General features: G+C 34.0%; 1 protein-coding gene across 1 annotated transcript; it reads left to right on the top strand.

Annotated features, from left to right (window-relative positions):
- Nucleotides 1-4,300: 4,300 nt before the first annotated feature.
- Nucleotides 4,301-14,690, top strand: LOC145601184 (chaperone protein dnaJ 15-like). Its single transcript, XM_081657137.1, has 12 exons — nucleotides 4,301-4,492; nucleotides 4,789-5,060; nucleotides 6,031-6,154; nucleotides 7,910-7,992; nucleotides 8,078-8,189; nucleotides 8,512-8,616; nucleotides 8,711-8,761; nucleotides 12,121-12,210; nucleotides 12,304-12,412; nucleotides 12,517-12,665; nucleotides 12,951-13,004; nucleotides 14,084-14,690. Exons 2-12 carry the CDS (start codon nucleotides 4,933-4,935, stop codon nucleotides 14,315-14,317), a joined length of 1,239 nt encoding a protein of 412 aa, XP_081513263.1. The 5' UTR covers nucleotides 4,301-4,492; nucleotides 4,789-4,932; the 3' UTR covers nucleotides 14,318-14,690.
- Nucleotides 14,691-16,378: the final 1,688 nt, after the last annotated feature.

Genomic DNA, 16,378 nt, shown 5'->3' with positions numbered 1-16,378 from the left:
GGGTCTCGAGGTGGATATTTTGTTGATTTGTCTTATCCCAGCAGAGAACACAATGATGCTTATCACCCAAACCCCCCTTTTTTTTTTCTTTCACTGCCAACTGGAAGAGCTCCATTCAAAATCTTCCAAATAAAAGTTTTTTGTTTCAAAGTCCCAGCACGCTTCCAAAATCTCTTCCATTTGTAGGTGCTTGAGCTCCTTGAAGCTAAGGCAGTATCCTTGCTGTAATTTGCATCAAAAAGGAATCTGTAACCACTCTTGACTATATACATGCCATTTTTGTTTGTTGTCCAAATAACCTAGTCATCAATGCCTGTTTCCATTAGTACAATTTTTTCAATATTCCTGACAGTGTCCTTAGATCCCACCTCCCATCATCTTTTTTCAGGCTAGCTTAGCAACAGTCTCAGTTGTGTGAGTTCCTTGGTTCTTCCATTGTAGTGTAGTAGCATTTACCTAGGGATGGTGAATTTTTGCACAGCACCCATCACTTAAAGACCACGCACACCCATTTTTAAGAACCTGTAAACCCCACTTAATGCCATTCCAACCCCAAGAACCAACTTTTCTTTTATCCCAAGAATCTTCAAACAAGGTTTCCTTGTTAACACCATATTTGGATCCAAACACTCTACTGATTAGAGACTCAGGATCATTTATAATACGCCATCCTTGCTTTGCAAGTAGTGCTTGGTTGAAAAAACGAGCATCCAAAATTCCTAGTCCTCCTTTCTCCTTTTCTTGAGTTAGAAGAGACCATTTCCTCCAATAGACTCCTTTGCCAGCTTTGTTTCCCAAACCAAAACTTGGCCACAATGCTGTTAATTTTCTTCAATATTTTAACAGGGCATTTGAAAGCTGAAAGAACATAGGTTCCCAAGCTGGAGAGAATTGATTTGATTAATGTTAACCTCCCAGCATAAGAAAGAAAGAGAGCATTCCAAGCAGTTAATCTGTCTTTTACTCTGTCAATAAGGGTACCAAAAATTTGTTGCTTCGAATTCCCAAAGTCAGCAGGGATGCCTAAATAAATCCCAAAATTGTTGCTTTTTTTGATACCAAGAAGATCACTGAATTTGGTGGTAGTATTATCATCCAAATTTGGACTGGAGAGAAGCACTGATTTTTCTTGGTTTATTATCTTACCTGAAGCTCTACAATAAATATTTGCTACCTCTAAATGTTACAAAATATAGCTTTTGTTACCACTTAACAGAATCAGTCTCTCGTTAGCCCCCCTCCCCGTGCCAGCTGCTGGCGCCCAAACGATCCCCCAACGCCAACGACCCCATCCCTCCCTTTCCCCCACTCACGCTGCCACTAAACCCTTTACAATCCCTGCATCCTTAGCAATTCTCTCATTGACGCCAACAATATTCATGGTCGTGCGAATGATTTCTTCCTTACTTAGTGGAGCATGAGAGGTAGAAGAGAGAGAATTAGATTGAGAAGGGGTGAATTTGAGGTAAAGGGTGAATTGGGTTGTAGAAAACGGAGGAATTTGTTTGAGGAATCAAGGATTAAGGGTTTGGATAAAGGGTTCAATGGGGTTTTGAGGGAAGCTAGAGTTATGGAGAACAGGGTGATGATGTTGGGGTTGTTGTTCAGCCATGGTCGTGCGTCAGGTGTATATGATATGCAGTATTTGATCAGGATATGTATTAGTTGATAGAGGATATGTAGAACTTGTTGGAGGATATGTGTTATTTAATAGAGGATACGTACAATTTTGTTGTAGGATATGTATTGTTTGTTATAGGATATAAAGTATTTGATAGAGGATATGTACAATTTATCTTTGGCAGAGGATATAATAGTTTGTTAGAGGATATCATCATATAACCAATAAATGATATCGTCCGGCCTATAGATGATATCATAAACACAATTATAAATGATATCATATAGCCAATAGAGGATATCATCCAGCCTATAGATGATATTATATACACAATTATAAATGATATCATATAGCCAATAGAGGATATCATTCAGCCAATAAAGGATATCATAGGCACAATCATAAATGATATCATATACGGAGTAGCCAATAGAGGATATCATGCATCCAGTCAATAGAGGATATCATAGACGCAATGATAAATGATATCATGTAGCCAATAGAGGATATCATCCAGTCTATAGATGATATCATCTAGCTTATATCATAGAACCAGTAGAGGATATCATCTAACTTATAGAAGATATCATAAATACAATAGAGGATATTATCAAAACAATAGAGGATATCATCCAACTCATGGAAGATACTGGTATCATAAAAATAATAGAGGATATACCAAAAAAAAAAAACAATAGAGGAGATATCGTCCATCGTATAGATAATATTATAAAAACAATACATGATATCATCCAACTTATAGAGGATATTATCCATATTATAGATGATATCATCCAACTTATTATAGATGATATAATCTACACAATAGAATTTATTTTATAAAAATTATTAAAAGGTCAACAATGGTAGAACCACCATTGAAGGTCCCATACTAAGCTCATAGGTATAACATAACATGCTCATTTATCAACAAAAATACATGCATTTGTTATCAAAACGCTCACAATTCAACATACAATTACATAGGACAAGCAATTTCAACAATTATACATCACACAAGAAAACCCCAAATCAATTTTTTGGCATTTTTCGAAAAATTTGAGAATCTCAAGCAATTATCAAGCTAATTCAAGCATAAATCATGAACAAATATAATCAACAATCTTTATTGTCTCTCTCCTCTCCATCCTCTTCAATTCAAGCATAAATCATGGACAAATACAATGGAGGAATTTAGCAGAAAGTTGAGGAGAGAGAAAATAGGGGTGGGTTAAAAGTGAGGGAGGAGAGAGAAAGTGAAGTACTCCCTCCGTTTTTAAATACTTGCTCCATTTCTCCATGCGCGGAGTTTTAGGAGAAATTGGAGAAAGTAATAAAATATGGAGGTAGTAGGGTTGGTGGAAAAATAAAAACTTGTAAAAAGCAAAAGTAGTGGAGAAATTGGAGGGGAGAGAATACAAAATTAATAAGATATGATATTTGTTGGGTCCACTAGGTGAGAGAAATGAATTAAATATTATAAAAGGTTTCCAAATAAGGAAATGGAGCAAGTATTTAAAAACGGCCTAAAAAGGAATATGGAGCAAGTATTTAAAAACGGAGGGGGTAGAATTGAGTGGGAGTAATGTTGGCGGCGGTGAGTGAAACTGAGGCTGTGAGAAGTTTGTATTGATGTACAAATAATAGTTGGACTGACGAAATGTTTGGTCAGGCTGGACTGACCCAATAATTTGTGTTTGAGTAATCACATTTATACCTAAAACGGCTAAAGTAACCCTTTTTGACAATTAATCACATTTGTACCTCATTGAATTAGAATTAACTTGAACTTGAAAAAAACCAACCCAAATTAAGCATAACATGATGAGGCTAGATATAGTTTGTTTTGAGTAAAACTAGAATTATAAATAAGTAGAACAAATCTTTTGATGACATGTTTTGAATAGAAACTAAACTAAACATAAAATTTATAATACCCAAACTTGATTTAACTAAGTTTTGCTAATTTAGCTTGAAGATGACTTTATTAGAGCTTCACTAGAACCTAATAACCCAAAATCGATCCCAACAAAACTTGACTGTCTGTATGTCTCAAATCAGTTCACCACAAAACCATTTCAAATCCAACCTAATTCAACAACCTACCAAGACCTAGTCCATATCCAAAAATATAAAAACATATCAAACTCAAGCAAAATCCAACCTAAAAGACATATGACCTATTCTATTCCAAAATACTACGAACATCAAATTTGACCTATCTCTATTAAAGTGAAAATAGTTTCACTTCCTATAGTGATGACCTAAAGCAACTTGATCAAACTTAAACGAAACCTCGACTTAAACCAAATCTAAACATGGCTCAACTCAAATCAGACTCACTATATCTAATTTAACCCGTCTCAATCTATGAAATATTTTATACACCCAAATGTAACGTGCACACTACTAACCCAAAATTAGTTTATGCTCTTCATTGATAATCAAATGAAAATCAATCATCAAAATGAGAATAAAATGCTCACGGATATACCGTGCACTCGGATATATATTACAATCTCTAGTCTCAGTCGAAGTGAAAATTAATTCAATCACTAAAGAGTAAAGAGTAAAGATATGCATGAAGGACCCACAACCCAAGTCAAATTATTGAATCATTTCAACAAAAACCTCTTCAATTCCCATTTCCCAAATTCCTAGTACAGCCCAAGGCCCAGTCATTTGAAAAAATTTCAATTCTACTACTACAAGTTTTCTCTTCTTTCTCTTTCTGCCAGCCAAACACTCCAAAGCTCAACAACAGAGAAACAAAGAGAGAGAAAAACAAAATCAATCAACACAAACAATTTATTTTTCACAACCAAGAATTTTTCTACCAACAAAATTTCAATTCTCACGTCTTTTTCGCAGGTATTCTTCTTCTTCTCAATTTAGATCTCAACTTTTTTCTATACTTCCCATAATTAGAATTTGACTTTCCAGCTTCTCCTGTTGATTAATTTCATATAATTTTTTAATTTTACTTTATTTAATTAATTAATTAATCGCTGCAATTATTTATGTGAATTGGGTGCGATCCAATGTTTCGAATTTCGCTTCACAATTGCAGAAATTTGTGTGTTTTTTTTGTTAATTGCAATGATGCTTTGAATTTTCTCGAATTCGTATGTTTTCTCCAATGATTTAGCTGTGTATTTTGCCGACAGACATTTTCTTGGTGCAAGATTTGTGGCCTTTTTGGGGGGCTAATGAAGGGAATTTGAGGTACTAAGTTAAGATACATCTGAAAAAAAGAGGGGAAAGTGAGGAAGAGAGAGAAAGAGTGGTATTGAGGACTGTATTAGGGTAGAATGAGTTCGAAGAACGGTGGACCGTCAACCCCGGTTCTTCTTCGGAGAGATCCGTATGAGGTTTTGAGTGTTACTAAGGATTCTACTGATCAGGAAATTAAGACGGCGTACCGGAAACTTGCCCTCAAGTAAGTTTTTGTTTTTGAGCTTATTGATGTGTATCTTTTGTTTAATTGTTGTAATTTGAGGTGTAAATTGTGATTTCGGAGCTGTTTGTAATCTGAATGTGTTCAATGTTGGAAATGATTCTAGCTTTCTGTTGCCATTTGATCAAGAGAAATTTAAATAGTCAGTAGTTATTAACAAGAAACAATGTAGAATTTATGGTGGTGGTTACTGTTTAGCTTGTTTTGGATTAAATTTAAGATTATTAGCTGGTTCGAGATTTTTGATGTTTATCAAATTTCGAATTCAACGAAAGGCCATTGTAGGTCTACCTTATTTTATGAGATGGAAGCTACTGTCATGTATGTACTAATGCTTCTGTTGAACATTGGCGGCTTTTTGCTACTTTCATCATGCATGAGCATTTGATTCAATGCATAAGCAAGAAGGGTCATAGCAACCGCAAATTTTTTTCTTTATAGCAACTACACTATGTCCAAAGTAGGAGCATTGAATACTCGCTAATTTATTCTAATTATATTTACACAAGGTAATATTTCATTTCACGGTTCAATATTTTTCGGCAATAAATTTTTCTTCATTACCTTGGTGCTTTGAAGGAGATTCCCTGCAGAGGCAAGATATGTGGGTTTTCGATCTATGCTGCCCTCCCCTATGTCTAGTGCGGTTGTGGAGGGACCTTTGTGTTCTGGTTAAGTGGAGATATTGCTTTTAATGTACTCTTGAATTAAAACAAATGGTCATTGGCTCATATTGTTCAATTGATGTGGCATTCCAATTTAGTTGATAATGAAGCATAAAAAAATTAAGTTTTTCGGCTTCTCTTGAATGGGCTGAGTTATTCTTGTTAATATTGTTGGAGAAATTTATTGTATTGTGCTTTGGGAGATACCATTCCTTTTTTGTTGAGCATGAAACTTGTGATTAATTCAAGTTCCTACCTGGAGAGTAATGTACTTTGGTTAAATATAGGTATCACCCTGACAAAAATGCCAATAATCCTGAAGCTGCGGAGCTTTTTAAGGAGGTTGCGTACTCTTATACAATATTGTCTGACCCTGAAAAGAGAAGGCAATATGATGCCGCAGGATTTGAGGTTTGTAGCTCTCCTTTATAAGGACTTAATAATCATTTTTTTATCTACTTCGTAAAATGTAGTTTGTTATCCAATAAATGTTAGTTTCAATCACGATCTCTCTCTCTCAAGAACATTATTAATATTTTTTTGTCATGTACTCCTTTAATGCAGTACCCATATTATCTATAAGACGACACATGCTTCAAAATGTTTTTATCGATGGAATTTATGTATGGTTCAGTTAACCAAAACTTTAATTTATATAATTTTGGATACTCTAAATGCATTACTTACATTTGTAAGAGAGTGTGAAAAGGTGGTTGAGTTTGAGAAAAGTTGAATAAAGTAATAGAGTGTGGAGCATGGTTCAAATTAAGGTAATGGTCGTGATTGCGGTATCTCAGTATTGAAGATTATGCGGTCATTGCGAATTGGATCTTGATTGTTACAACTTGAATGTGGTGTAAAAGTCTATTTTGGAATTTTAATTTGTATAATTATCATTCAAGAACCAATAGGAGTAGCATAGTAACAAAAATCTAGTATAATCCTGAATATATATTAAAGATATATAGCCATTTAGATTAATGACTAATGAGTTGAGAAAAGTTGAATATTAGTCTTAAAAGGTAGGTACTGGAGTGCTAGCTCGACTGAGACCATAGATTATTGGTTGACTTGGCCTTAAACTTCATCTATTTAAAAGATCGTTACAGTGTGGGAAATATGGGTACGTAGATTTGAAAACCAATACAACTCGGCTGATATGATATTTCACAGCCGAGTTTTTACATCATGTTGTGAGGAAATGTGTAATTATTGTGGGATAAGGGAAAACTGGTAAAAAGCGAATGTCTAAAATAGTACTTCCTCTGTTCCATTTTACTTGCTACATACCACTTTGGCATGCATTTTGAGGAAAAGATTTGAGGGTGTAAACGAGCAAAATAATCAAGATAATTGAAACACAAGCAAGATGGAAATTATTTGTTACCGGTATAAAAGTTTTTTTATTTTTTTTATTTTTAGTTTGATCATTTACAATTATCCTTCTCAAAATGCGTGCTTGCACTTATTTAAAGGAAAACATTGTACTTATTAGAAAGTGGGTTAACGAAGAAAGATATAAATGTCTCAACCACCACCAACAAATTTCCCACACAGAAGCGATAATCTCAGGATGTTGGAAAAATGGAAAGTCTTGATACATCCCATCCACTTTTGTTTCAAGAAAAACAAGTTCCCAACATATCGGGCAAATAATAGACTCGTATGACTCCTCTTGGGGATTACTCTCCTAAATATAAACTCCTGAAATTAACATGGTGCTTAGTTAAGGTCTCAAATTTTGTACTCTCCGTATCATATTGTGTGCGTCATGGATTATGTGTTATTGCCAAAGGTTTGGTTTTTTCATAATACACTCTTCCCACAAAGGAAGTTTATATCAAAGGAGATAGCACATAGTAAGTGGTGACTGGTGAGTCAAGGTTTGATGAGTGCCAATTTTGTGTATACTGTATTACTGTTGACTGGTGGCTTGACTATTGAGGCCTGGGGATATTGCCCTTCTTTTACAGTCAAAGGCTGATAATTATTGTTACAGCATCCTTGAAGAGCTATTCACATTTAGTTACAAAATTTCTATTTTAATTGTAAATATCTGTGCATAAAACCAGGTATAGCATGTTCCTGAAGATTCTACTTTTAGTTTTTATGCTTTTAAATTTTACCTGGGTGGGGTTATAGATATTTGCTGTAATAATTTATCAGGCTCTGGATACTGAAGGCATGGATATGGAAATCGACTTATCAAACCTTGGGACTGTCAACACAGTGTTTGCTGCCTTATTCAGGTAAAACATACTTTGAGTTTTGGTTTTCTGGTCCAGTTAATTTTTCCTTTGTCGCCTAGCAATTTTCAAACTTTGTTTTTCTCAGTAAGCTGGGAGTTCCTATCAAGACAACCATCTCTGCTAATGTTCTGGAAGAAGCATTGAATGGAACTGTGACTGTCCGACCCCTTCCTGTTGGATCTTCAGTTCATGGAAAGGTGATTGCTTGACTAATGCTTTAATCTGTTTATTCCAAAATGAAATTCTCTTTTGCTGTATTTTAAGCTATGCTAGAGGTTTCAAGTAGTCCAAACTTACACAGCTTAACCTTGTGATTGTAGATGGTTATTGCTGTTGGATTATTGATTGAAAGGTCATAGACTAGCATGCTACTAACTCCTATAAATTAGATGTAGAAGTCAACTTAGATATTTGATTTCATTCAATTTATCCAAAGTAGATTCAATACAAACTAAATCCAATTTGTAAAAATATACTTGTGTAGGCGTAAATTCATGATTTGGTTACATTTTCTTGCAGGTAGAGAAGCAGTGTGCCCACTTTTTTGGCGTGACAATAAGTGAGGAGCAAGCACAGGCGGGTATTGTAGTCCGTGTAACTTCTGCGGCCCAAAGCAAGTTTAAGGTATAGTTTGTATCTATATATGGTGTATGATTGCAGTTGCAGAGAATCAAATTTGGTTTCATCTCTTGTATCTCTACTCTGGTGTATTTTTCAGCTTCTTTATTTTGAACAAGATGCAAATGGAGGATATGGACTAGCATTACAGGTATTTCGTTTCTCTTTCTATTATGTCGTTTATGATTACAAGATTTAATGACATGAACAACTGCTACTATTGATATGTATTTGGCAGTATTGACACTTTGATACTATTAAAAAATAGCAAAAATGTTGTCAACAGTTTGCAGCCTCTAACACATCTATGGAGTTTCAAAAAAAAAAAAAAAAAAAAAAAAAAACCTGTATAGGGATGTGACCTTTTTTTTTTCTTTCTTTTTTTTTCATTATCACTATTGTCTTTTCATCTGAACACGAATTTGATAAAAATATTTTTTTTTTTAAAAAAAAAAAGGTGAAGGGAAATTGGAAATTAAAGAGCACAGGCGTAGACTGAAGGGGGAAAGAGAAAGTTTTTAATTAGGCATCTTTTTGTGTAAGTAGTATTTTGATGTAAGTAACTAGTGAAGGTTTTACAAAAAAATAATTATGAATAAGAATTTGGAGTATTGTAAAGGACACAAGAGATCGTTGTATGTATTTAATCAAATAAAATTGATCAGTCCTTATGTAACATATCACTAAAATACCTTTTGGAGAAATTAGGGCTAAGTGTAGTAAGATTTCATGAGATGATAAATGAAAATTATGAGGCTGACACAAGGTTTGTGAATCTGAAGCTAAGGCTAGAAGATGGTTATTTTCTGTAATAAACTGGAAATTAAATGTAACATTAGGAAGATGAAGATTATGAAGAGGAGAATTTGGTGAAAAAACTGCTTTCATTAGAGATGCAAATAATCATACACCAAGGAAAATACAATCCTACCTTTGAATGGCCAGACACTGCCAAACTACAAGCTAAAAACAAAGTAAATCAAACGACTTAAATCAATGGTTATTTACTCACTTAGCTCTCTTTTATGTAGTGTGTACACTGATTGCTTCTCAACTTTTTCCACACTAACTCATTACAGAATTTTATTGCAACCCTCCCCATAGGCTAATGATTGTTGCACAGTTCTTTTGAAACTTACTTTATATTTTTTTTAAAAAAAAAAGAAGATTCCTTACGTTTGTAGAGGACCACGTAATGCATCCTTACGTATAACCATACAAAATATTGTATAATTAAAATCCAACCTCTCAAAAGGATGGACAATTGTGCCCATATATGGCCTTAAAATAATTAGCAATCAGTTTCTCTAAAACAATGAGTTATTGAAAAGTCATTTACCTGTAGAAAGGTCTTATAGACAATCGTATATGATATCTCCTTCGTTCTCTTTTGATCGCAACATTTGACTCACACACACTCCTTTGACCATCTATGATGATTTACACATTAGGAAAAACATAGTTATGAGGGATCTTATTAGATTTTCTCGATTTATAATTTCAAAATATAACTTCCTTCGTTTTAATATGTTACGATTTGGCCATTTTTTCTCTCACAAAGATATTCGAAACATAATAAGAAACAGAGGGAGTAGCTTTCATTAATGTTGACTAAAATATATTAAAAGATATTGATGATATAAGATATGCATTGACAAGCGTGAAATGCCCAGCGACCCAACATGCTTTCCATTTTATTTTTGAATTGCTTTAGTCACACACTAATTGTCTCCTTCAACAACATATCACTTAATTCTTGACAATTAACTGCGTTAGCATATTCTCAAACCATCATTGCTTCCGCAATTATAATGCTAGTCTCCCCAATCAATTAAGCACTTGTCACAGTTAGTTTTCCTTTCCAATTTTTCAGTAGAAACTTAATTGCAGCTTTCCCATATACATATCTGAAGCATCATAATAAATTTTTCTAAATCATATGATGTGGGTGTGGGGGTGTTGTTGGGGTGGGGTGGGGGGGGGGGGGGGGGAGGGGCGGTTTCCCAAGCGAGTTGAGGTCTAAGGCGTCTAAGCATTTCCTTCAGTTCGGTAGCTTGGGTTATTTCTTCTAATAAACATGCAATAGGTAACAAATTTTGTCGAACGGATTCCTTGCCGACTCATATTAGCATTTTTATTTTATTTCTGGAGGGATTGTATTTGATGTTTTTGATGATGAAGCGGTCTTTTCTTCTATTACATGGATATCTTCCTTTGTCTTATTAGGATTGTATGTGGTGTTTTTGATGATGAAGCAGTCTTTATCTTTTATTATATGGATATTTTCCTTTGTCTTATTTCACAAACATTTCATTTTCTATTGCTATCATGATACAACGTGCCATTTTATTATTAACTACTACCTTCGTTCCATGAATTGCTATCCATTTTCTGTTTTGGACTTTTGGTCCATTTCATGAATATCATACTCACTTGGCATCTTTCCTTTCTCGGTAAATCTTATGTAATTTAGATTTTTTGGACCACGCATTCTCTCTTATCCAAGTATTCCTTTTCTTTTGAAATATAATTAACCCTCACTTTGACCTTGTCTGTTTCTATCTTGGATTTTCGTACCATTGTTAATTGTTTCTTGTAGCGTATGGGCTCTGACCTTATTTAGCTTTGGCCACACCTTTAGATTTGAACTGGCAGTCCTAATGCACTGTCTCCAAGAAGGAGAGAGGGAAACAAATGGATGATAAGAAGCTATGTTACTCAGACTTGGCAATCAGTATTGGATAGGAGATCTTGTCTAAGTGTCAGACTTAGCTGCTTTATGAAAGATTTTGGATGATTTTGGTCCAAAATGTGATAATAGATTGTCCATACCCTTATTTAAGGAGGAAGTCCCAGTTTATCTCCTTGATAAACAAAACTGTAAATTCTTTCAAAAAAAAAAAAAATAAATAAATAAAATAAAATTAAATTGTAAATAAATCAACAACTATGTCTTGTCATCAACTCATCATGGAATTTTGGTAAATAAATCAAAAATTATGAGACCCATATATGACAAAAAGTTGTTGAGTTATTTACATTTTTGCTATTTTGTCTAGTCATCATGGCATTTTGGTAAATAAATCAAAAACTGTGGGACCCATATGTAACAAAAAGTTGTTGATTTATTTACATTTTGCTATTTGATCAACATATTTTGTTTATCAAGGTGATAAACTTGTATTTTCTCATATTTAAGTGTTAAGTACCTAACAGTAACACGATATAAAATGAGGTGTCTGAATAGTACGGGCTGTTGGCCATGTGGTCCAACTGTCCAAGTGATTGAAGTTATTTTCCGTTCTTTCAGAAGATAATGCTGCATCTAGTTTAGACTATGGGTCTGATGTTTCTCTTTAGGGATCATGCAACTCTATGGTTTCTTATTAGATTGCTTTGTTGCATATAGTTTCCAGTATCCATGCTATGCTCTGAGAAAAATCACCTTGCTGAATGGAATTTTTCTAATTAATTAACACAGATTCCAATAAATACATTTTTTTAATGCAGGAAGATAGTGAAAAGACAGGCAAGGTGACTTCTGCTGGCATGTACTTCTTGCATTTTCAAGTTTATAGGTTGGATTCAACTGTAAATGCGGTAAGAACTGGGAATGCAATTTCATTTCTGAAATTGAGCTATTGTTGTTCATGGCTGTAAGTGATTCTAATAATTAAATATGTGGTTCTTCAGTTAGCAATGGCCAAGGATCCTGAAGCTGCTTTCTTTAAAAGGTTGGAGGGTCTTCAACCTTGTGAAGTCTCAGAATTGAAGCCAGGCACTCACATATTCGCTGTCTATGGTCAGAAATAACTCCATCAAGCTGTCTTGTTTGACTGATGTTCAGCTTTTATATGGTTGCATTGAAATATCATGTGCTATAGCTAACCAATATATATATTGTAGGTGATAACTTTTTCAAACCTGCATCTTACACAATAGAGGCACTCTGTGTAAAATCTTATGAGGAAACGACGGAGAAATTGATGGATATTGAGGCACAGATTTTGAGAAAAAGAAATGAACTCCGTCAATTTGAATCAGAGTACAGGAAGGTACAACTGCTTGTATTCTTAACAAATACTTCCTCCGTTCCCCCTAATATTGAAACAATTACCATTTTAGGAAGTTCCACAGCAATATTACCATGTATGCACATGTTTTCTCTCCCTCTCTCCTCATCACATGGGTCCCTATCTTTGTTTCTCTCTATCTCTTATATTCTGTGTCATCCCCCTTGTTGCAATATTAGGGAAACGGAGGAGGTAATAATTTTATGCTCTTCGTTTCTGTAAAAATCTGTGTATTTGATACTTTTTTGTGACTTGTGTTAATGGCAGGCATTGGCTCGTTTTCAAGAAGTGACAAACAGATACAACCAAGAAAAACAATCTGTAAGTATGATCATTTTATTTCATAGTTTCAGTTAATAAGAGGTACAGAACATCAATTTATTTTGACTTGGGTATTTAGTTGGCTCCCCTTGTTGAATTTCAATCCGTATAACGGGTATTTGAGCTGTGAGTCTAAAATCAATTTGTGCAAGGTCCGTATATATAACTAACCCTTTTTTTTTCACACCTACACACACCAAGATGAGCCCCTTAACCATCTTACCATCAACCAGGTCCAAATGTAAACCATTAAATGACCATTATCTAAACTTGTGCACAAGTTTTGGTTATCCAAATGAGTCTATTGAATTTTAATTTCCAAATGTTACCCAAAACAGTGATATAGTTATTAATTGTAGATTTATCAGTATGGTCTTGGATTAACACTTAGTCAAAGTTCAATATAAGAGTTACAAACTTAGAGTCCAACATTTGACTATTTGATTCCAAGTCCAAACTACGGAGTACAATTTTCGAAGTCCAATCTTTATTGGATTCAGTTGAAGTAGAACATGGGATTTTGTCAAAAAAAAAAACTAAAACCCAAAATTTGACTGTTGGGGTACATAACTGTTACAGACCCAATGTTATTGTGGTTGATGTATCTTATTTTGAGAAGTGTCAAATAACTCATTTTTTGTACCAGAACCTCATTCATCTTAGATGTATCATTGTAACCCTTTGCCTGGGAAGTCTGCGTATTGACTGGTGCACTGTATAGCATTACTTGAGTGCCTCCGACCTCTTTATAGTTCTCATTTTATTTATTTATTTATTTGTTTTTTAAAAAGAGAAAATACACAAATACATTTAGGCCCATCTTCTCAACACTTGGAAGTTTGACCTGATCTGAAATTCTAATTTTATTTGTATACAAAAAGATTAAAATCTCCAGATGAACTATCTATTTCTTGTGAGTTAGGCCCTGGTCAGAAAAAATGAGGCCTAATCATGGCGTCTTAAGTGCAGAAAAACTGAATTGATTCCTGGTTTACACCATGATGCCTGCATTACACCATGTCAAAACTTAATTTAGGTCTTTCATTATTTTATTCTTATGTCCTTGCTTTGCTATATAGGTTGATGAGCTACTTAAGCAACGAGACAGTATTCACTCTGCCTTCACTGTGGTCAGAACACTCAGTACTGGAAATGCTAGCAATTTGTCAAATGGGAGTACAAGTAAGACTTCTGCTGATGAGGCCAGGGGCGAAAGCCCAGTGGAAGATGGAGGCTCTGATGGAAAAGACAAATCATCTCGGAAGAGGTGGTTCAATCTCAATCTCAAGGGGTCTGATAAGAAGCTTGGGTGATTTCTTTGAGCGGAGATGCATAAACCAATTCACTTTTGATTTTCTGATGGGATTTAGGCAATTGCTTGTACTTCCCTTTCAGTGATCACCTTGTATCCATAGCTTAATTTTTGCCCCCAATGATTCCGATAATCTGATTTATTTCACCCATGCTTTCAGCCCTAGAAGAACGGAGAGGGGAACATACAAAAAGGTAGAAGGATATTTGTTCGATAAGTCGAGTTCTTTTTAATATGTATTTTGTATGTGTTTGTTATTTATCAAGAAAGAGACTGATATTTTATGGTCTGTTGTAGATATTTTTAAAATGAGTGAATTTTTTGTTGTAAGTATAAAATCTTCATTATTTGATTTTTCTGACAATTTGGTTCTAGCAATATGCTTGTATACATTACGAGCAGTATGCGTGAAGCGTTTGTTCAGTGCAAAATTACTGTTGTATTATTTCAGATTTTCAGCATATGCTTATTGTCATTTGATATTTGGATGAAGCAAACAATTGAACTGCTATAACCAATAGATACATTTATGCATGCTAAGACCCTTGTTTAGGAAAGTTACAACGGTACTGCCAGCCCGTGATTATCATGTTTTTTTCATCCCTAGTACAATGTAAAGCTGTTTGCAGTTTCTAGCTACAATGTCCAGAAACTTCTAGAGCAAATCAACCATAAACACAAGATATTGCTGCTATGTGCAAAAGTGTTAGGAGTATATCTGTACATGAGGTATTAATACATACAAGAAGTTGGTGGAAAGGAAATTGTAAATGGGAAAGACAATTGAGTTGGTAGGGGATGTAAGAATGCGAGGGTATGTCTAGCTTATTAGGGATTTGTGTAATAATTCAGGGAGGAGAATAGAAGAATGAGAAAGGCATTGAGGGAAGGTTTTGAGTCATTACAAGTGGCCCCAAGGCACCTCCATCAACAATATAGTGCTTGGATGCTTATTAAGAAAGTTTAGCAAAGTTTGAAAGGATGAAGAATGAGATGGTGGCCATGGTTGTTGAAATAGCAATAATAATGAGTGGAAGTGAAGCCTAGAATAAACAAATTAAATTAAGTAGTGAAATATTAAAGTCTCTCCATTTTCCTAGATTACGCCATCAGTTTTGAAATAAGTGTCATACTTTTACTATCGTTACGATTTAAATAATTCACTAGACCAATGTTAGTGATTTGTACATAAATAAAAATATAATTAATATGGGTACTTACTAATTTATTATTACTCCATCCGTCCCCAAATGATAGTCTCTTATGGCCTATTTTTAGTCCCAAATTAATAGTCTCATTTGTTTTTTTCAAGTACCATTAAATATCAAAATTTTTTATCAAAATTCTCTCTAATTACAACAATATTTGTGCAAATTTATCTTTTCTATATAAATTTTGTTTTTCAATGTACTTTTATTACTTTCTTTCTCTACCAGTTTACATACCCAATGTAAATTTATCTTTCCAATGTAATTTTACTACTTTTATTTAAGTTTCTTAATTCCCGTGATTTTTGCCCATAGGGGACTATCAAAAGGGGACGGAGGGAGTATTAGCTCAATGTATAGGTTTTGAATATCAAATTTTTATAAATTTCCCATTATATAATCAATAATAAAAGATATTATTGAAAAAACTAGTTTTTGGCCTCGTGCAATGCACAGATTTATAAATTATGATTTATTAATAATAATAGTTAATTGAAATAGAGTTAATTAAAATTAAATGACTTTTGTACTCCCTCCGTCCCTAAATTACATTCCTCCTTTCTATTTTTGGTATTTCAAAATTACATTCCTCCTTTCTTTTTTAGTAAGTTTTTTTTAGTAAATCAACTTTCTTTTTCTGTTTTATATTTAATGCTTTCTCACTCATTCTTACCTAATCTCACTCATAATCCTAATGCCAAATTACAATGAATATGATTGGTTAAAAATTTTTAATTAGGAGCATGTGATTGGTCCTTTTTTTTTTGCAAAGGATTGATGACTTGTCATGAGTAATAACTAATCTATCTTTGTACTTCCCATTGCACGATCTAATTATTGTTATTTGTCTTATT

Source organism: Chenopodium album, chromosome 21, assembly GCF_948465745.1.
Source record: "Chenopodium album chromosome 21, dcCheAlbu1.1, whole genome shotgun sequence".
Classification (NCBI taxonomy): Eukaryota; Viridiplantae; Streptophyta; class Magnoliopsida; order Caryophyllales; family Amaranthaceae; genus Chenopodium; species Chenopodium album.
The sequence above is the reverse complement of the archived record's forward strand: the minus strand, read 5'-3'. Positions and strand labels throughout refer to the sequence as shown.